Source organism: Agaricus bisporus, assembly GCF_000300575.1.
Source record: "Agaricus bisporus var. bisporus H97 unplaced genomic scaffold AGABI2scaffold_3, whole genome shotgun sequence".
In the NCBI taxonomy this organism is placed as follows: domain Eukaryota; kingdom Fungi; phylum Basidiomycota; class Agaricomycetes; order Agaricales; family Agaricaceae; genus Agaricus; species Agaricus bisporus.
The window spans coordinates 1,700,241-1,714,967 of NW_006267366.1; the positions used below are offsets into that span (position 1 = coordinate 1,700,241).

Genomic DNA, 14,727 nt, shown 5'->3' on the forward strand with positions numbered 1-14,727 from the left:
GCATAGGAGAAATGAGGCAAGACAGCCAGGAAATTGATAGCATCGATGACGTTCATGCTGCCGAGATCTTGATAGCTTTCTGAAGAGGACGTTAACGAAGTGTATTCATGTGCTATCACCAAAATGCGGACTTACAGCTCGAGCCTTTTTTCCGAAGAAGAATTGCGCGATCCGCTTTCCTAGAGGAATTTTCAATTTGGTCACCTCCTGGAACGTCCTTTGGAATTGATCATTGATTCTAGTGTACTCCTTCTTCAGTTCCTTCGTTAGATTCGGGTCGTTCGACTTCTCTACCTGCGCTAGCAGCGACCTTAAGGATTCCTTTTGATCTGCCAGGAGCTTCTGGAGAGAACTATACAAAGTTTTCCCGGCGGCTGTTTCGTTGAGTTGTTTTTCTAGCTCGACGAGCTCCTCCTGTAACAAGACTGCTTCTCTTGTCTTGGAGTCTTGGATCAGTCCTTCAACGATCCGCCAAGCCTCCTCCCCTTTAGTCTCTTTAAGCCGCTCGATTTTCGATCCCTTGTCGATGAAATGCCTCCAAAAGTTATCCCGTAACTCTCTCTCTCTCCCCTCCCCAACCTCCGGTTTCACTTTACCCCACATAGTAGACACGAGCCTCACTTGGTTCATGGCGACGTCCCCACACAATTCGCCAAACATGCGGAGGTTCTTATGGGGAGACCCGGCCATGCGATTGTCGGTGATACGATGCAGATAAATCATCCCGCTCAATTTGACTCCCTGCTTTGAGTACCTGATGATGATACCATAAACTCTCGTTTATCTGCTTGAATTGCACGAATTCGAAAGGTACTCACGTCTTCTCCAACCAGACACTGATAATCTGCAGAATTTCCATATCGGATCGGGTTGTGTCGTCGAAACCGGGTGTATCAACGAGAACTATGTGATCGTCATAGCCTCGTCGCCTGACTCTAGTAGCTTGGATCTGACTTGTCACCGATTTCAGACTACTGCCTGCGCGTTTTCCTTCCTGATTTGTAAGAAGGTCGATAAACTGGCGAATATGAACTCAGTAAGGAGATCCCAATATTGATTTTTTCCGGTGGTCAACCTACATAACTCTTCCCGGCACCAGTCGGACCCATGAATCTCCAATGAAAATGTCAGTACATACCACTTTAGCCCCAGTTTTTGAAAGGAACTCACGCAATGATAATATCATCCTTTCGGCATTTTTGGATAGCATTGATGGTTTCTGCTCCCGGGCCGTTTGACATTGCTGCTCGTGGTGAATGAGTACTGAGGATAAAGGTACTGAGGCGATCAGAGAGCACTGTTATAAACACGGTCTATAGTCCCAACGTTGTGTACCACGAGGCGTTTCAGGCCTTCTATCACAACGAGATAGCCTCGAGGATCATCACGATGTGCATGCACTGCATGTATCTGGCCATCGATTGTTAGAGATGTTCTATTTAAGACTTGCACTCCTTGTTTGGGTCTGATAAGGTAGCGCTCGGGATATCATGAGTCCCTGGATATGAACCGCGTCGTACCGGGAACATCGAGTTGGTTTGCCACGAACTTAGTCCCTTGATTCGGTGGGCAATAATAATGCGATAATCAAGGCTTAGACCAGTAATGGGAACTATGACTCCGGAGTCAGTTCAATTTGAGACCAAGTATGATAATGTTCGACAAAGTATTTAAATGCCATATAATTGCTGCAGCATGAATCAACTGTCGGGAAAAGTAGAACGAAGCCTTTGCAACGATAACAATCAACTGGTGGAAGAGGAATCATCTCCAGTATCGCTTCTTCATACCTACTGACTTTATAAGTCTCTGTGGCATTGGTACCTTCAGTTTGTGCAACTCCTCCAAGGCCGCCTCACGCTCTTTTTCCAAGTTATCATACTGTCGGCGCAATAATTCAACAATCTCTTCATCCGTACCGCGCCTGTTCATTTGTTTTTCGAGGGTGCGCATTAACGACTTCCGCAGCTTGTCGAGCTTGTCAATTTTTTCGTATAAAGCTTGCCCCGCGTCGGTGCTGGAAAGAACTTTGTGCTGTTGCGCCGTCTCCTGTTGAAGTCGAAGTGCGCCTTTTTGTTTCTGCTGCTGCAGTACCGTCTCCTTTTGCGATTGAAGTGCAGCAAGCCGCTGTCTTTGGTTACCGAAGAAGGGCTCTAGAATGCGCCATGCCGATTCCGAGGTATTTCTATAACGCTCCGTTTTCGAGCCCCTGTCGATCATCGGCTTCCAAAAAGTGGCTTCTAGCTCCTCTTGGCGAGTCTCACCGGTTTCCTCGTCGTCCAATTCATCCCACATAGTCGTCATCATCACGACGCGGCTACATGCCTTTGGGCCACAAATCTTCTCAAATACCTCTAGGTTTCTGAGAGGCGTTCCCGCCATCCTATTATCAGAAATTCTGTGAAGGTATAAGATACCGTCTAGGAGGATTTTGTTGTGGCCCCTTCGAAAAGTTAATCTACCATAACACAGGCGATGGAGGTTTGACTTACGCTTGTTCAAGCCAGTCCCTAATCAGCTTAAGTATTTCGTAATCGGATTTGTGGGTATCATCGAACCCGGGCGTATCCACCAAAACAATATCGAGCTCCTCGTCAGGAACTCGAACACGGACGACGTTCACTTCACTAGTACAAGAAACTAAGCTGTGTCCCACGCCTATATCGGAATCCGCGACGCTGCTGATGAACTACGTGCTGAACTTAAGAAAGATCACAAGACGAAGGGATCCTGAGCAAACGTACCGAACTTTTGCCTGATCCTGTCGGACCCATTAACCTGAAAAAAAAATGGGCATCCGAATAGCTTAAAGCGAGTAATACTCACGCTACTACAGTATCCGTCTCTTTCAGCTCCTCTGTCTTAACAATTTGTTTCATTTTCGGGAGGTTCCATGCTCTCTTTTGAGATATTTGTTCGTTACTGGAAGGAGGAACCGGGTCTGTACCAGAATCTCGTGACTAAGTACAAAGTAAGTGATAAGCTGAAGGTTGAGGAGCAAGAACGGCTACAGACCTTTTTAAAGTTGTTGAAAAACCTTAGAAGGAAAATATCAGAATTTCAAACGAATCTAATCATTAGAAATGACCCACAGTCCCAAGAAACCCGAGCTTCCAGGGGCTGCTTCATCTATCAATGGCGTGAATAGGTAGAACAATGTAAAACTTGTTGTTTACCTCTGGTATTTGCAACGGATGACGTTTCTATGTCTCTTCGTTTTCCTACGCTGTGGTCTTCTAGTGCCAGTCGCCTACGATCTGCTTAGCGGAATCGATCCTAGCCTGGATATGTTACTCACGAATCTGATGCATGATAATCGTCGGCATGGTCTACCTCAGAAAGGTTGCTTGGGGTATCCACTGGCACTACATTGTCATGAGCGCTACCAAAAGACATGGTTGACCAACATCAGCGTAAGATTGCTGTCAAGAGCTTGAGATCGACTCACAATCGAGAGGGATAAGAAGGCAGTTCTTTCGTCTCTGAACCACCGATCTGAATTTGTGCATCCGATTGGATCTGGACATCGCTTTCGTGCTTGAATCCAGCATATTCATCATTCGAATGGCCCCAATTGTGCTGAGAAATTTGACTGGGAACGTTGGCCACTCTGGGCGGTGAAATGGCTGAGGAACGGGTATTTCGACGTTTCGCCATAAGCTGGGGGAAGAATTGGTGTGAGGAAAGGGACACTCGAAGTTACGCCATCACGAGGACGGATAAGCATCATCCCATTCGGAACAGTGAAGGCTGCAGCATTGCAGTTGACGCCCGTAAGATTGAGCGATCTGCGTCGGATCTCCAAGACCTCGTTGAAGACATGCGTTAGTACCACTTATTTATATATCACCTCATGCATGTTCGCAGCCTTCGTCATCTGTCACGCTTTCTGCCTTCTATCTGCGGGGGTCTGATGAACTGCAGGGGTCTGATGAACGGATAGATCTGGTGTATCTTGTTAATGGTAGAGTAAGCAGCTAGGTATCTCAAGCATCACCCACCACATGGGTTCTGCTATCTCTAGTCTTCTTCCAACGATTGACAATATCCAACAAGACGATATTACTATTATTGCGTGCGTGGACCAGTGCATCTGGAATGACATCTGAAACAACGTCTAACAAATACCCAGCGTGGTTGGACAAACTGGTGTCGGCAAGAGCACTGTAAGTCGAACAATGACTCGGAGGAGGTAAGCGCACTTATCCAGATGTGTAGTTCATAAATACCGCGGCGGGAAAAGAGATCCTCACCATTGGACACGGTCTGAGGCCCCATACGTTGAAGGTACAACACGTGGAATGCTCCAATCCAAAGCACTACGGAAACCGTAAAGTCATTTTCGTGGATACACCGGCCTTTGATGCTGTAAGCGAAGAAAAACTCATTGAAGAGAAGCTGAAAACTTGGCTGAAGAGTATGTGAGTGAAATCGCTTCATCTGCATGAATGATTTTGATTCCAATGGCACTTTCAAGCTCAAAAAAGCTTAGGATATCCGGTATCCTGTATCTACATCGGATTACGGACGGGAAGCTCACCGATCCGCCAATAATACGCCTTGCGTTGTTACAAGAATTATGTAAGGACTCGTCAAGGCCTTTCCCAAATCGGGTAGCCTTCGTAACGACGATGTGGGGGAAATTAAGATCGGAGGATGTTGGACGACAGCGCGAAGAGGAACTGCAGAAGCATTGGGATGAGGTTCCTCGAGGTGGTGGGGGTGTATCGAGGATCATGCGATTCGAAGATTCGTTTGATAGCGCGTGGTCAATCGTGCTGGCATTGATTGAGGAGGGGATTTCCTAAGATATGAACAAACCATGTTGTCCTAAATCGTCAGATATTAATCAAGACTTGTTTCCTTAATAGGAGTGAGACTCGTTCGTCGGTCATAGCAATAATGAGGGCAATTGATTGATACTGCCTATCGTTCGGTTTGCACACAAATTCAGTCGTTGGTGCACTACGACAAGTCTTTATAGACTGAGTGCACATCCACCTTCCGGGCTAAAATAACCACAGAGTAACAGCATAATCAATGTAATTGAAAACACAGTCGAGAGTGGGCCGGGTTTGAGCGACGTCTACACAATGCCAATATTACTCTGCGAGTGGTTTCTATAGGGAACGCTCAGATTTGCAGTATTTTAGGCATAAGCGAAAGAAACTTACGATTTTCCCCCGTTTTCCAAATAAAAAGAGTAAAATTTTCCGACTCAAAGGCACTCGAAGCTCCCGAACGCCGTCCAAGGCGCTCTGCAAGTCGTTCTCTATCTTCAGTTGCTCCTTCCGAAGCCCTTCGATGAGCTGAGGATTGCCCTGGTTATGAATTTGTTCCATCAATTTGTCTATAGAGGCCTTTTGTTCGTCCACCAGCTTTTGGAGAGCGTCGTAGAGCATTCGGCCAGCATGTGTTTCATTCAATCGTTTCTTAAGATCGACGAGTTCTTCCTGTAATAAGAGGATTTCACGTTCCCCTGTCTGCGCAACTATTCCATCAACAATTTCTTTAGCGCTCTTTAAGCTGTTTTCGAACTTGACCATTTTAGACCCCAAAACCAGCATTGGCTTCCAGAAATTGTCTTTCAGCTCAAGTTCACGACTCTGGGCGATCCGCCGATCTTGAACTTGGTCCCACATCGTCGTGACCAAAGTAACACGACTCATCGCCGCATTACCACACAGCTTCCCGAACATGTGGAGATTCTTTAGAGGTGTTCCACCCATCCTATTGTCGGTTATACGATGTAGATATAAAACCCCAGCCAGCTTGATTTTTTTCCGATACCTGGCCTCAAGATTGTAAGTCACCTGCACCAATGTTCTGTAACAAAAGGCGGCTTACGATTTTTCCAACCAATTACTTATCATACTCAGGATTTCCGTGTCTGGCTTGTTCGTATCGTCAAACCCTGGAGTATCAACCATCACGAGATTGTCGCCAATGCCATTATAATTTTTTACACGGCTGGCCCGCACATTGGTTGTGCAAGACTCCAAAAGATGCCCCGACCTCTTTCCGATTTGTCCTGTCAAGACGTCGATGAACTGAACCACAGTGAATATCGTTTTCCGGGAGTAGATAAAGCTCCTACATTACTCTTGCCCACCCCTGTCGGTCCCATTACTCTGACACGAGTTTCAGCAAAAAGAGAAAACGTAGTAGGTGGAATGGACGTACGCAATAATGATATCTTTCGAGCCAAGTTTGTCTGAGTCGACTTCCATGGTGAAGGAATGGGAAGAAGGTGAAGCGAATTTACTTTGGTCGCCTCCGTTCACGAATTGGAGTCTGCGCGGTTGATGTTGCCATGCTTTGGTCACATTGCAATTGCCACCCATAAGGTTCTAGCAGTTGATCTGTTTCGGAATCTCGCAGTATTTTCATGAAAGAGTGCTGTGAACTCGTTGACACCTCATGGAAAAAAACCCTTCAGCCCCGCGCGTCTATGATTGAAAACGAGGCAGAGAAGTAATCAAGTCGCCGATGTCATTTGCCGGCGCGTGGCTACCGCGTTTTCACTGACGTGCCCTTTAACGTGAGACACGCTTAGCACAAGCTCTTGAGTCTGCGCCCCCCGATGCCTCATACGATGGAAACGGGACACGTAGGTACTCTGTTGTAGGACAATTTTCTAGACTGACGGGGTCCAGCTCAAGTTGACAGTCCCTGCGTTGATGACTTCCATGAGTGGGCGTTCGGACACAACGATTAGCAGTTACCAGACCGCTAGTTCCCATCTATCCCCGAGTGAGACGATTAGCAGTTACCAGACTGCTAGCACTGGATCACCGTTTGTTGTTTCGCCGTCCACGACATATAGCACCGACGTGGCGAATACCTCTGAGATCGGCGAGGACGACATAATCATTGCGTGAGTGTTTTGGAATGAAGAAGGGGGGATGGGGAAACTTACCCACTAGATTTCCCAGCATCATGGGACCTACAGGGGCGGGAAAGAGCACCGTAAGCGGCCCGAAACTACGTCGGGCCAGACGAACGAACCTGACTATTAGATTAGTTTGTCAAGATCGCAACCGGTTCGGAAAACGTTGAAATTGGGCATACGTTGCGCTCTTCTACTCAACATATACGAACAATCCGATGTCATAATCCCCTGAGACATCGAGATGTAGTTTTTGTGGATACCCCCGGCTTCGACGATGACACAAGGAGCGACACCGAAATCCTTACTGAAGTCGCCGATTGGTTAAAACAAACGTTTGTTTCCTTCGCTTCCACTGCCATCATATGGCTAACCATTCAGCGCGCCACAGATATCAGGCAGGCGTTAAACTATCTGGGATTCTATTTCTGCATCGGATTACCGACAATCGAATGACGAACACGCTTGTTCGCAACCTCGATATGTTCGAAAATCTATGCGGAAACGGTGCTTTCTCTAATGTCAGGTTTGTGACGACACACTGGGACCAACTCAAGGACAACAATCAAGGTATCAAAACCGAAGGAGAGCTTCGCAAGAAATACTTTAACACGTTCCTCTGCGGGGGTTCGCAGGTGCACCGATTTCAGTCCTCATTTGCTTCTGCGTGGCAAATCATAAACTCGCTGCCTATGGAGCCCAAAGTCATTCGAATTCAGAAGGAGATGGTAGATCAACATAAAACCCTATGGGAAACGTCGGCTGCTCGCTCCTTGTTGTCATGGGTTCACCGTGCAGTCGAGGCTCTCAAAAACTTCATCCGTCAACTCGAGGAGCTAATTCAGAAAATCACCAGTGCTGATAGCTCGGAAAACAGAAGACGTGGAAAGGATTCAGAGCATGAGAAGTACGAGAAAGATCTCAACGGGGCAAGGAAGGTTCTTCGAAAAATCGAAAACAACAAATCCCAGTTTTACAAACAACCCGCCATTGATTCCAACCATTTTTCGAGGTCATCTTCAAGCAGCTCTACCTCTACTGCATCTAGCTGGCGTTACGTCAGCTACATAATATCCGATAGATCGGAGAGAAGCATGAGACGACGACCTTGCCACAACCCGACCCTTTCGACTTGCTCCGAGTCCACAGTGGCCGATTCCTCGGAATACGAATCTGACGTCTCTTACAATCCTCTCGGTCCCAGCTCAAGCTTGGGAAGCCTATCTCGCACCATACAACGACTCCAGACAGCAAGCGCCACTGCCGCTCAGGTAGTCATACCAGGTTTTGAAGATGCCGTTGCAATTGCTTTGAGGATATCGGAGACTTTGATTGTGAGTGCTTGGCTCTCGAAGAAAGAAACTGACTAAAGTGGGTTCTAGGAAACGCCTAATGCACATCGCTCACTCTCGTCGCTAATGGACAGTGCCAGCTGTTTCTTGTTTGTCATCAATGACAAGTATTCGCCAACAAAAGGATATCCCAACTCTATCACAAAATCTTTCGAAAATATTCATCGGTGAGTATCTTTCCTGTCACCTGACATTGACCTTACTATTGAAATGTTAGACAACTTGTAAACATACTGGATCTCGCTACCAGACTCAAAGTTGCCAAAGCGTATCCAGAAATGTCTTTCACCTTATCGCTCGACGACCAATGGACGATAACAGAATGTCGTGAGGCGGTGGCATCTGCCTTGCGTTATCTGAAGGTTAGCTGAAGGTTGGTAAATGAGATACCTTGCTGACGTATACCCATGGGTTAGAGTGTTTGAACTTCCAGGTATAAAGTTGGCATGTGTAAAAGTCGGCGGCTTCGGATGACGGTTGCATATCCTGAGTCAGGTGCTCTTCCCGTGATCTTCTGGCTTGTAAGTAAGAGCGTTGTATATTGGTAACCTAGCCTCGCTTTCATTCCACCCGACTGAGACCATTAATGAGATACTGTACACTTGAAGAAATCTGAATATTTGAACGGAAAGGACAAAGCATAATTAAAAAGTAGTTCGTGGAAAGTCACTATTTATCTGATTGGACATTGTCATTTCTGGTTTCACCACCATTGACGTCGTTTCCGGTTTCATCACCATTGGTGTCGTTTCCGGTTTCACCAGGGCTAGGTGTGGTGTTGTCAATTCTGGTTTCACCAACATTGATGTCGTTTCCGTTTTCGTCACCATTGGTGTTGTTTTTGGTTTCAGAACAGCTAGACGGGGTGGTGGTATCGTTTCTGATTATCTGACGCAGAAAGACCGTCAGTATCCAACACATTAGCCTCAAGAAACTTACATCTAAAAGAACTTTGTAAACATTCTCATATTCAACTTCAACGGCGAACTCGCTTGACCCATCTTTGGAATTTTTATGATGTGCTGTGGTGACTGGGAGATATCAATGATCGTCAGCACCGGGGGACAGAATAAACTCACGTGTCTGGCTGTTCTTTTCAAGGTAAGGCTCGAGGTCCTTTAGGAGTGGCACGATGAGCTCTTCCTTGGACGCCTCTTTTCTTAATACCTGATTAATGAACATGAGTACGCGTTTCGCAAATAGTAAAAACAGCGTGAAACACACCTGGGATAGAAAATGGTGCATGGTTTTCGCGTCGTCTCCAGACAGCTTAGAGATTTTACACCGCTGTCCATTGTTCTTCAAGATATCAGAAATCAATTCAAGACAACGATCTTCATAAGGAAATTGTGTTATTGCACGTTTCTTTTTACCAGAGAAAATCTTGAAAAACTTCTGCCCAATCCCCGATTCCAATCGCTGGTTGTCTCGTGCAGCTTTCTCTTGCTCTTCGTGAAGAGAGAGCCATTCCTTGATCAACACGTCTTTGCTCTCCTGATCCGTAGCCTTTCCCACTTCATTTAACAGCTGTCGCAAAGCAACTTTTTGTCGGCCAATCATTGTCCCAATAATTCGATGGAGTTGCTTTCCAGCTGCAGTGTCTGGAACGCCTTTCCATGACTTATTCAATTCTTTCTGTATTTGGACCACCTGCTTTTCTTTCTTGACGCTGTCGAGAATAGACCAGGCTGATGCCTGTTTGCCATCGAAGCGTTCAATACTAGAGCCCTTGTCGATCATGAGTTTCCAATATTCGTCGCGGAGCTCTACCTCCCGCCCTTTGGCGTCGTTGACGTCCGATGGATCTTCTGGCCACATTGTCGTGGTGAGAATGACTCTCTCGAAACGGTCTTTTCCGAAGAGCTTCTGGAACAATTCGAGGTTCTTTACCGTCGTACCTCCCATGCGGTTGTCTGAGATGCGGTGAAGATAGAGGATGCCACAAAGTTTGAGCGGCTTCGTAGAGCCGTCCGGTCTGTGCCAACGTCATTGAAAAAGGAAGACGAATGAGTACCTGGTACGCACACTTCATGGAGCCATTCAAAGACCATTCTAAGGATATCGTAATCGGAAAGGTATGTATCATCAAAACCCGGCGTATCGACCAAGACCACGTAGTTTTCTCCACATTTAACTCGAATGGCCGTCAACTGGCTCGTATGTGATTGAAGACTGTGGCCGACTCCGAAGTCACGACCGGTCGCTGCATCGATGAACTGCCTGACCATGAGAGCGCAATATTTCCGCGGCAAATTATTGTACGTACGCTACTTTTTCCGGCTCCCGTGGGGCCCATGATACTAGAAGAATGAATTATCAGCATAGTAGTAGGACGAAACAATCGAGTTTTTGATTACTCACGCAATAATATGGTCATTAGCGACTATTTCTTCCTTGATTACGCGAACTGGATTGAGATCCTCGAAAGACTACTAGATGAAGCGTCAGCATAGAAGGAAATAGAATCATGCCCTCACCATGAAGGCCGATGTCGATGAAAGCGAACTGGCTATGTTATGATGCTGGTTCCGTGTAAAGCAAGAGGATTGGTAAGGAGAGGTGGCCACTGGGCGATGAGCGCTGAGCATTGACTCGGCCGCATGTCTGCCATGCTGCCGGAGGTCATGTCACTGGGACCCTAAACTATCTCCAAAAGGATATTGCCGAGATGCCGCAGGGAATTTCAAATGAGGAGGACGTCCTAAATTCCTACGTCTAGGAAGGCCTCTGGACCCCTTCACAGATGTCTCCTTTCCTTGTTAAGAAAACGGATCAATATGATTTCTCCTTTTGGATTGTTTTGAGGAGTTTTTTTCTTTCTTATCAACTCCTTGCTCTGCTTGCCCGCCCCGTTGTTTCGAGCATGTGTGACCGTCAAGTTGACCAGTTGCTGGGCCGAGATAATGTCCAGCAACGTCTGTGACCTCTACTTCGCAGCGAAACCGTTTCTATTCAATCTCTGTTGATTGTGGCTGTAAGCCAGATGATGACGTGATCAATCACGTGGCTCAGTGGCCACCTTCTGTAGAAAAGGCTTGTATCTACATTCGAACAGAAAAGACAAAGCAAAATTGGAAAGTAGCCCGCAATCTTTAGAAGTCATTATATATTTGGTTGGACATCGGCGTTTCGGGTTTCATCAGAGTCAGGCGGTGAGGCGGTGTCATTTCTGATTATCTGATGCCGGAAGACCCGTTAGTATATCCAACGCACCAGCCTCAAGAAACTTACATCTAAAAGGATGTTGTAGACATTCTCATATTTATCGCTTAACCCATCTTGGGAATTTTCATGATTTGCTGTGGTGACTGGGAGATATCAATGATCGTCAACAGCGAGGGACAGAATAAACTCACACGTCGGGTTCTTCACTTCAAGGGAAGGTTTGAGGTCGGTTATGAGTGTCGCAATAGGCTCTTTCTTGAAGGCCTCTTTGCTTGATACCTGATTAATGAACATGAGCACCCGTTTCGCATATAGTAAAACAGCGTAGAACACACCTCGCATAGAAAATCGTACATGATCTTCGCGTCGTCTCCAGACCGCGTAGAGATTCGACGACACTGTTCAGCGTTCTTCAAGATATCAGAAATCAAGTCAAGACAACGATCTTCATAGGGAAATTGTGCTGTTGCATGTTTCTTTTTACCAGAGAAAATCCTGATGAACTTCTGCCCAATCCGCGATTCCAATCGCTGATTGTCTTGTGCAGCTTTCTCTTGCTTTTCCCGAAGAGAGAGCCATTCCTTGACCAATACGTCTTTGATCTCCTGATCCGTAGTCTTTCCCAATTCATCTGATAGCTGTCGCAAAGCAACTTGTTGTCGGCCAATCATCGTACCAATAAGTCGATGGAGTTGCTTTCCGGCGGCAGTGTCTGGAACGCCTTTCCATGACTTATTCAATTCTTTCTGTATTTGGACCACCTGCTTTTCTTTCTTGACGCTGTCGAGAATAGACCAGGCTGATGCCTGTGTGCCATCGAAGCGTTCAATACAAGAGCCCTTGTCGATCATGAATTTCCAATACTCGTTGCGGAGCTCTTCCTCCCGCCCTTCGGCGTCTTTGACGTCCGATGTATCTTCTGGCCACATTGTCGTGGTGAGAATGACTCTCTTGAAATGGTCTTTTCCGCAGAGCTTCTGGAACATGTCGAGGTTCTTTAACGTCGTACCTCCCATGCGGTTGTCTGAAATGCGGTGAAGATAGAGAATGCCACAAAGTTTGAGCGGCTTCGTAGAGCCGGTTGGTCTGTGCTAGCGTCATTGAAACACGAAGACGAGTGAATACCTGGTACGCACGTTCCACGGAGCCAGTCAGAGATCATCTTAAGGATATCGTAATCGGAAAGGTGTGTATCATCAAAACCCGGCGTATCGACCAAGACCACGTAGTTTTCTCCACGTTTAACTCGAATGGCCGTCAACTGGCTCGTATGTGATTGAAGACTGTGGCCGACTCCGAAGTCACGACCGGTCGCTGCTTCGATGAACTGCCTGACCATGAGAGCGCAATATTTCCGCGGCAAATTATTGTACGTACGCTACTTTTTCCGGCTCCCGTGGGGCCCATGATACTAGAAGAATGAATTATCAGCATAGTAGTAGGACGAAACAATCGAGTTTTTGATTACTCACGCAATAATATAGTCATTCTCGTCTAGTTCTTTCTTGAGTACGCGGACTGGATTGAGATCCTTGAAAGGCTAGATGAAGTGTCGGCATAGGAGGAAACAGAATAATGCCCACCATGAAGGCCGATGTCGATAGAGGCGAGCTGGCGATGTTATGATGCTGGTTCCGTGTAAAGCAAGAGGATTGGTGAGGAGGGGTGGCCACTGGGCGATATCGATGAACACTGAGCACGACTCGGCCGCATGTCTGCCATGCTGCCAGAGGTCACTGTCACTGAATGTAATGGACCTAAACCTGATAAACGCCGGGTCGATAACGTGAGAATAATTTCCATAGGTAATGTGAAGGTCTGCCACCAACACGAGTAAAACGAAGGCCTGTCGAAGGGGGGCAGCAGAGCGTGATCTTTGTGAGCTGCGTCACGAGTCAAGAAGGAAATGCCCTCTTACCTTCGGACTCTTACGACGGACAGCAGCTCAACAGCCTGCCGCCTCTTTTTTCGCTCACCCAGCCACACCCTTTTCCATTCCGACAACGTACTTTCGTCCGTTTAGTCTTGCGGTACCCGTGATGATTCTCCGGCACCGCAAATGGTGGACCCGCCCGCCCTTCGCAGCCGAGCCTCGATCGCACCGCTTCGGCGGACAGGGAAGCCTTTTTATCAGGGCTTTCGCCCATCATCTCTACTATACTGCTTGGCATGCTCCACTCATCTACATCACTTCATACTCAGTAAAAAATATTCTCAGGATCTATCAGGTTAATCCAGGTCAATTCAACATAATTCGGGACAATGCAGGCTGATTTAGGGCTGATTTAGGGTCGATTGGCACCCTGAAGGTCGGTGAGAGTTGAGGTTCTTACACCTTGAACGTTGCCTGAACACAACCTGAGCTTGGCTCGACAAATGTTCCACATTTAAAGCAACTTGCCTGAACTTTGGCTGATCATGTTCTCGCATTGTTCGAGAAAGAGGACAATTTTCAGCCTATGTTCAGGGCCTGAGATACCCGAAAATGCCTGAAAATCGCTTTTTACTGAGCTTCATATTTCACTCATTATATTCCCTCTGGCATAAATATATGATATATCTTCGTGTTCAAGCGCGCTTGGCAAAGATTAGTGACTTTGTTATACATTATGACTGGCTACTATACATATACTACGAAACTGTAAGAGTTTTATAATTATAACATGTTTGCACAAGGAGTTTGTTACAGTTACTACAGATTGTGCAAAAGGACAGTGTACAGTGGCGACCCGGCTGAGACTATTGATGGGCTATTGATGGGATACTGTACAACTAGAGAAATTTACATACTTGAACGGAAAGGACAAAGTAGCTCGCAGTCTTTGGAATTTATGACGTATTTAGTTGGTCATCAGCGTTTCTGGTTCCATCACAGTTTTTTAAATTTTAGAATCAGAGTTTATTACGCGATGCTCGAACACAGTCCGTGGTACGCTATCGCTAGCATACTCATAGATAGAGTAGACCAAAATAAGAATGATGTTCCATCAGAGTTAGATGTGGGGGTGTCGTTTCTGATGATCTGATGCGGAAAGACCGTTAGTATCCAACGCACCAACCTCAAGAAACTTACATCTAAAAGCATTTTGTAGACATCCTCATATTTAACTTCAACGATGAACTCGCTTGACCCATCTTGGGAATTTTTATCATGTGCTGTGATGACTGAGAGATATCAATGATCGTCAGCACCGAGGGACGGAATAAACTCACACATCGGGTTCTTCTCTTCAAGGGAATGCTTGAAACCTTTTAGGAATGACGCAGTGAGCTCTTCCTTGAATGCCTCTCGGCTTGATATCTGATGAATGAACATGAGCA

At 46.4% G+C, this 14,727-nt stretch overlaps 7 protein-coding genes across 7 annotated transcripts; 2 read left to right on the forward strand and 5 right to left on the reverse strand.

The window, feature by feature from the left end:
* Window positions 1–52: 52 nt before the first annotated feature.
* AGABI2DRAFT_116397 (hypothetical protein) lies at window positions 53–3,657 on the reverse strand (the record flags this gene model as incomplete). Its single annotated transcript, XM_006459358.1, has 15 exons — window positions 53–79; window positions 136–754; window positions 819–1,018; window positions 1,080–1,113; window positions 1,171–1,243; window positions 1,299–1,410; window positions 1,825–2,443; window positions 2,493–2,689; window positions 2,745–2,778; window positions 2,827–2,960; window positions 3,016–3,037; window positions 3,093–3,129; window positions 3,177–3,250; window positions 3,299–3,382; window positions 3,449–3,657. 15 exons carry the CDS (start codon window positions 3,655–3,657, stop codon window positions 53–55), a joined length of 2,475 nt encoding a protein of 824 aa, XP_006459421.1.
* Window positions 3,658–3,985: 328 nt separating this feature from the next.
* On the forward strand, window positions 3,986–4,866 carry AGABI2DRAFT_191398 (hypothetical protein). Its single transcript, XM_006459359.1, has 4 exons — window positions 3,986–4,075; window positions 4,133–4,166; window positions 4,219–4,421; window positions 4,478–4,866. Exons 1-4 carry the CDS (start codon window positions 4,005–4,007, stop codon window positions 4,806–4,808), a joined length of 639 nt encoding a protein of 212 aa, XP_006459422.1. The 5' UTR covers window positions 3,986–4,004; the 3' UTR covers window positions 4,809–4,866.
* Window positions 4,867–4,896: 30 nt separating this feature from the next.
* On the reverse strand, window positions 4,897–6,243 carry AGABI2DRAFT_191399 (hypothetical protein). Its single transcript, XM_006459360.1, has 5 exons — window positions 6,184–6,243; window positions 6,098–6,131; window positions 5,848–6,050; window positions 5,175–5,790; window positions 4,897–5,120 (listed from the first exon to the last, which is right to left on the reverse strand). Exons 1-5 carry the CDS (start codon window positions 6,228–6,230, stop codon window positions 5,103–5,105), a joined length of 918 nt encoding a protein of 305 aa, XP_006459423.1. The 5' UTR covers window positions 6,231–6,243; the 3' UTR covers window positions 4,897–5,102.
* Window positions 6,244–6,583: 340 nt separating this feature from the next.
* On the forward strand, window positions 6,584–8,612 carry AGABI2DRAFT_141962 (hypothetical protein; the record flags this gene model as incomplete). The annotated part of the gene is made up of 7 exons (XM_006459361.1): window positions 6,584–6,610; window positions 6,642–6,877; window positions 6,953–6,969; window positions 7,140–7,224; window positions 7,281–8,223; window positions 8,272–8,408; window positions 8,459–8,612. The coding sequence occupies 7 exons, from the start codon at window positions 6,584–6,586 to the stop codon at window positions 8,610–8,612; spliced, it is 1,599 nt and encodes a 532-aa protein (XP_006459424.1).
* Window positions 8,613–8,694: 82 nt separating this feature from the next.
* On the reverse strand, window positions 8,695–10,892 carry AGABI2DRAFT_191400 (hypothetical protein). Its single transcript, XM_006459362.1, has 8 exons — window positions 10,719–10,892; window positions 10,603–10,670; window positions 10,508–10,541; window positions 10,267–10,457; window positions 9,466–10,216; window positions 9,321–9,408; window positions 9,181–9,272; window positions 8,695–9,129 (listed from the first exon to the last, which is right to left on the reverse strand). Exons 1-8 carry the CDS (start codon window positions 10,827–10,829, stop codon window positions 8,911–8,913), a joined length of 1,554 nt encoding a protein of 517 aa, XP_006459425.1. The 5' UTR covers window positions 10,830–10,892; the 3' UTR covers window positions 8,695–8,910.
* Window positions 10,893–11,832: 940 nt separating this feature from the next.
* Window positions 11,833–13,090, reverse strand: AGABI2DRAFT_134872 (hypothetical protein; the record flags this gene model as incomplete). Its single annotated transcript, XM_006459363.1, has 5 exons — window positions 12,990–13,090; window positions 12,879–12,937; window positions 12,784–12,817; window positions 12,543–12,733; window positions 11,833–12,492 (listed from the first exon to the last, which is right to left on the reverse strand). Coding segments are annotated over exons 1-5 (947 nt in total), but the record flags the coding sequence as incomplete, so codon positions are not given.
* Window positions 13,091–13,264: 174 nt separating this feature from the next.
* AGABI2DRAFT_191403 (hypothetical protein) lies at window positions 13,265–14,006 on the reverse strand. The gene has a single exon (XM_006459364.1). It carries the CDS (start codon window positions 13,575–13,577, stop codon window positions 13,335–13,337), a length of 243 nt encoding a protein of 80 aa, XP_006459427.1. The 5' UTR covers window positions 13,578–14,006; the 3' UTR covers window positions 13,265–13,334.
* Window positions 14,007–14,727: the final 721 nt, after the last annotated feature.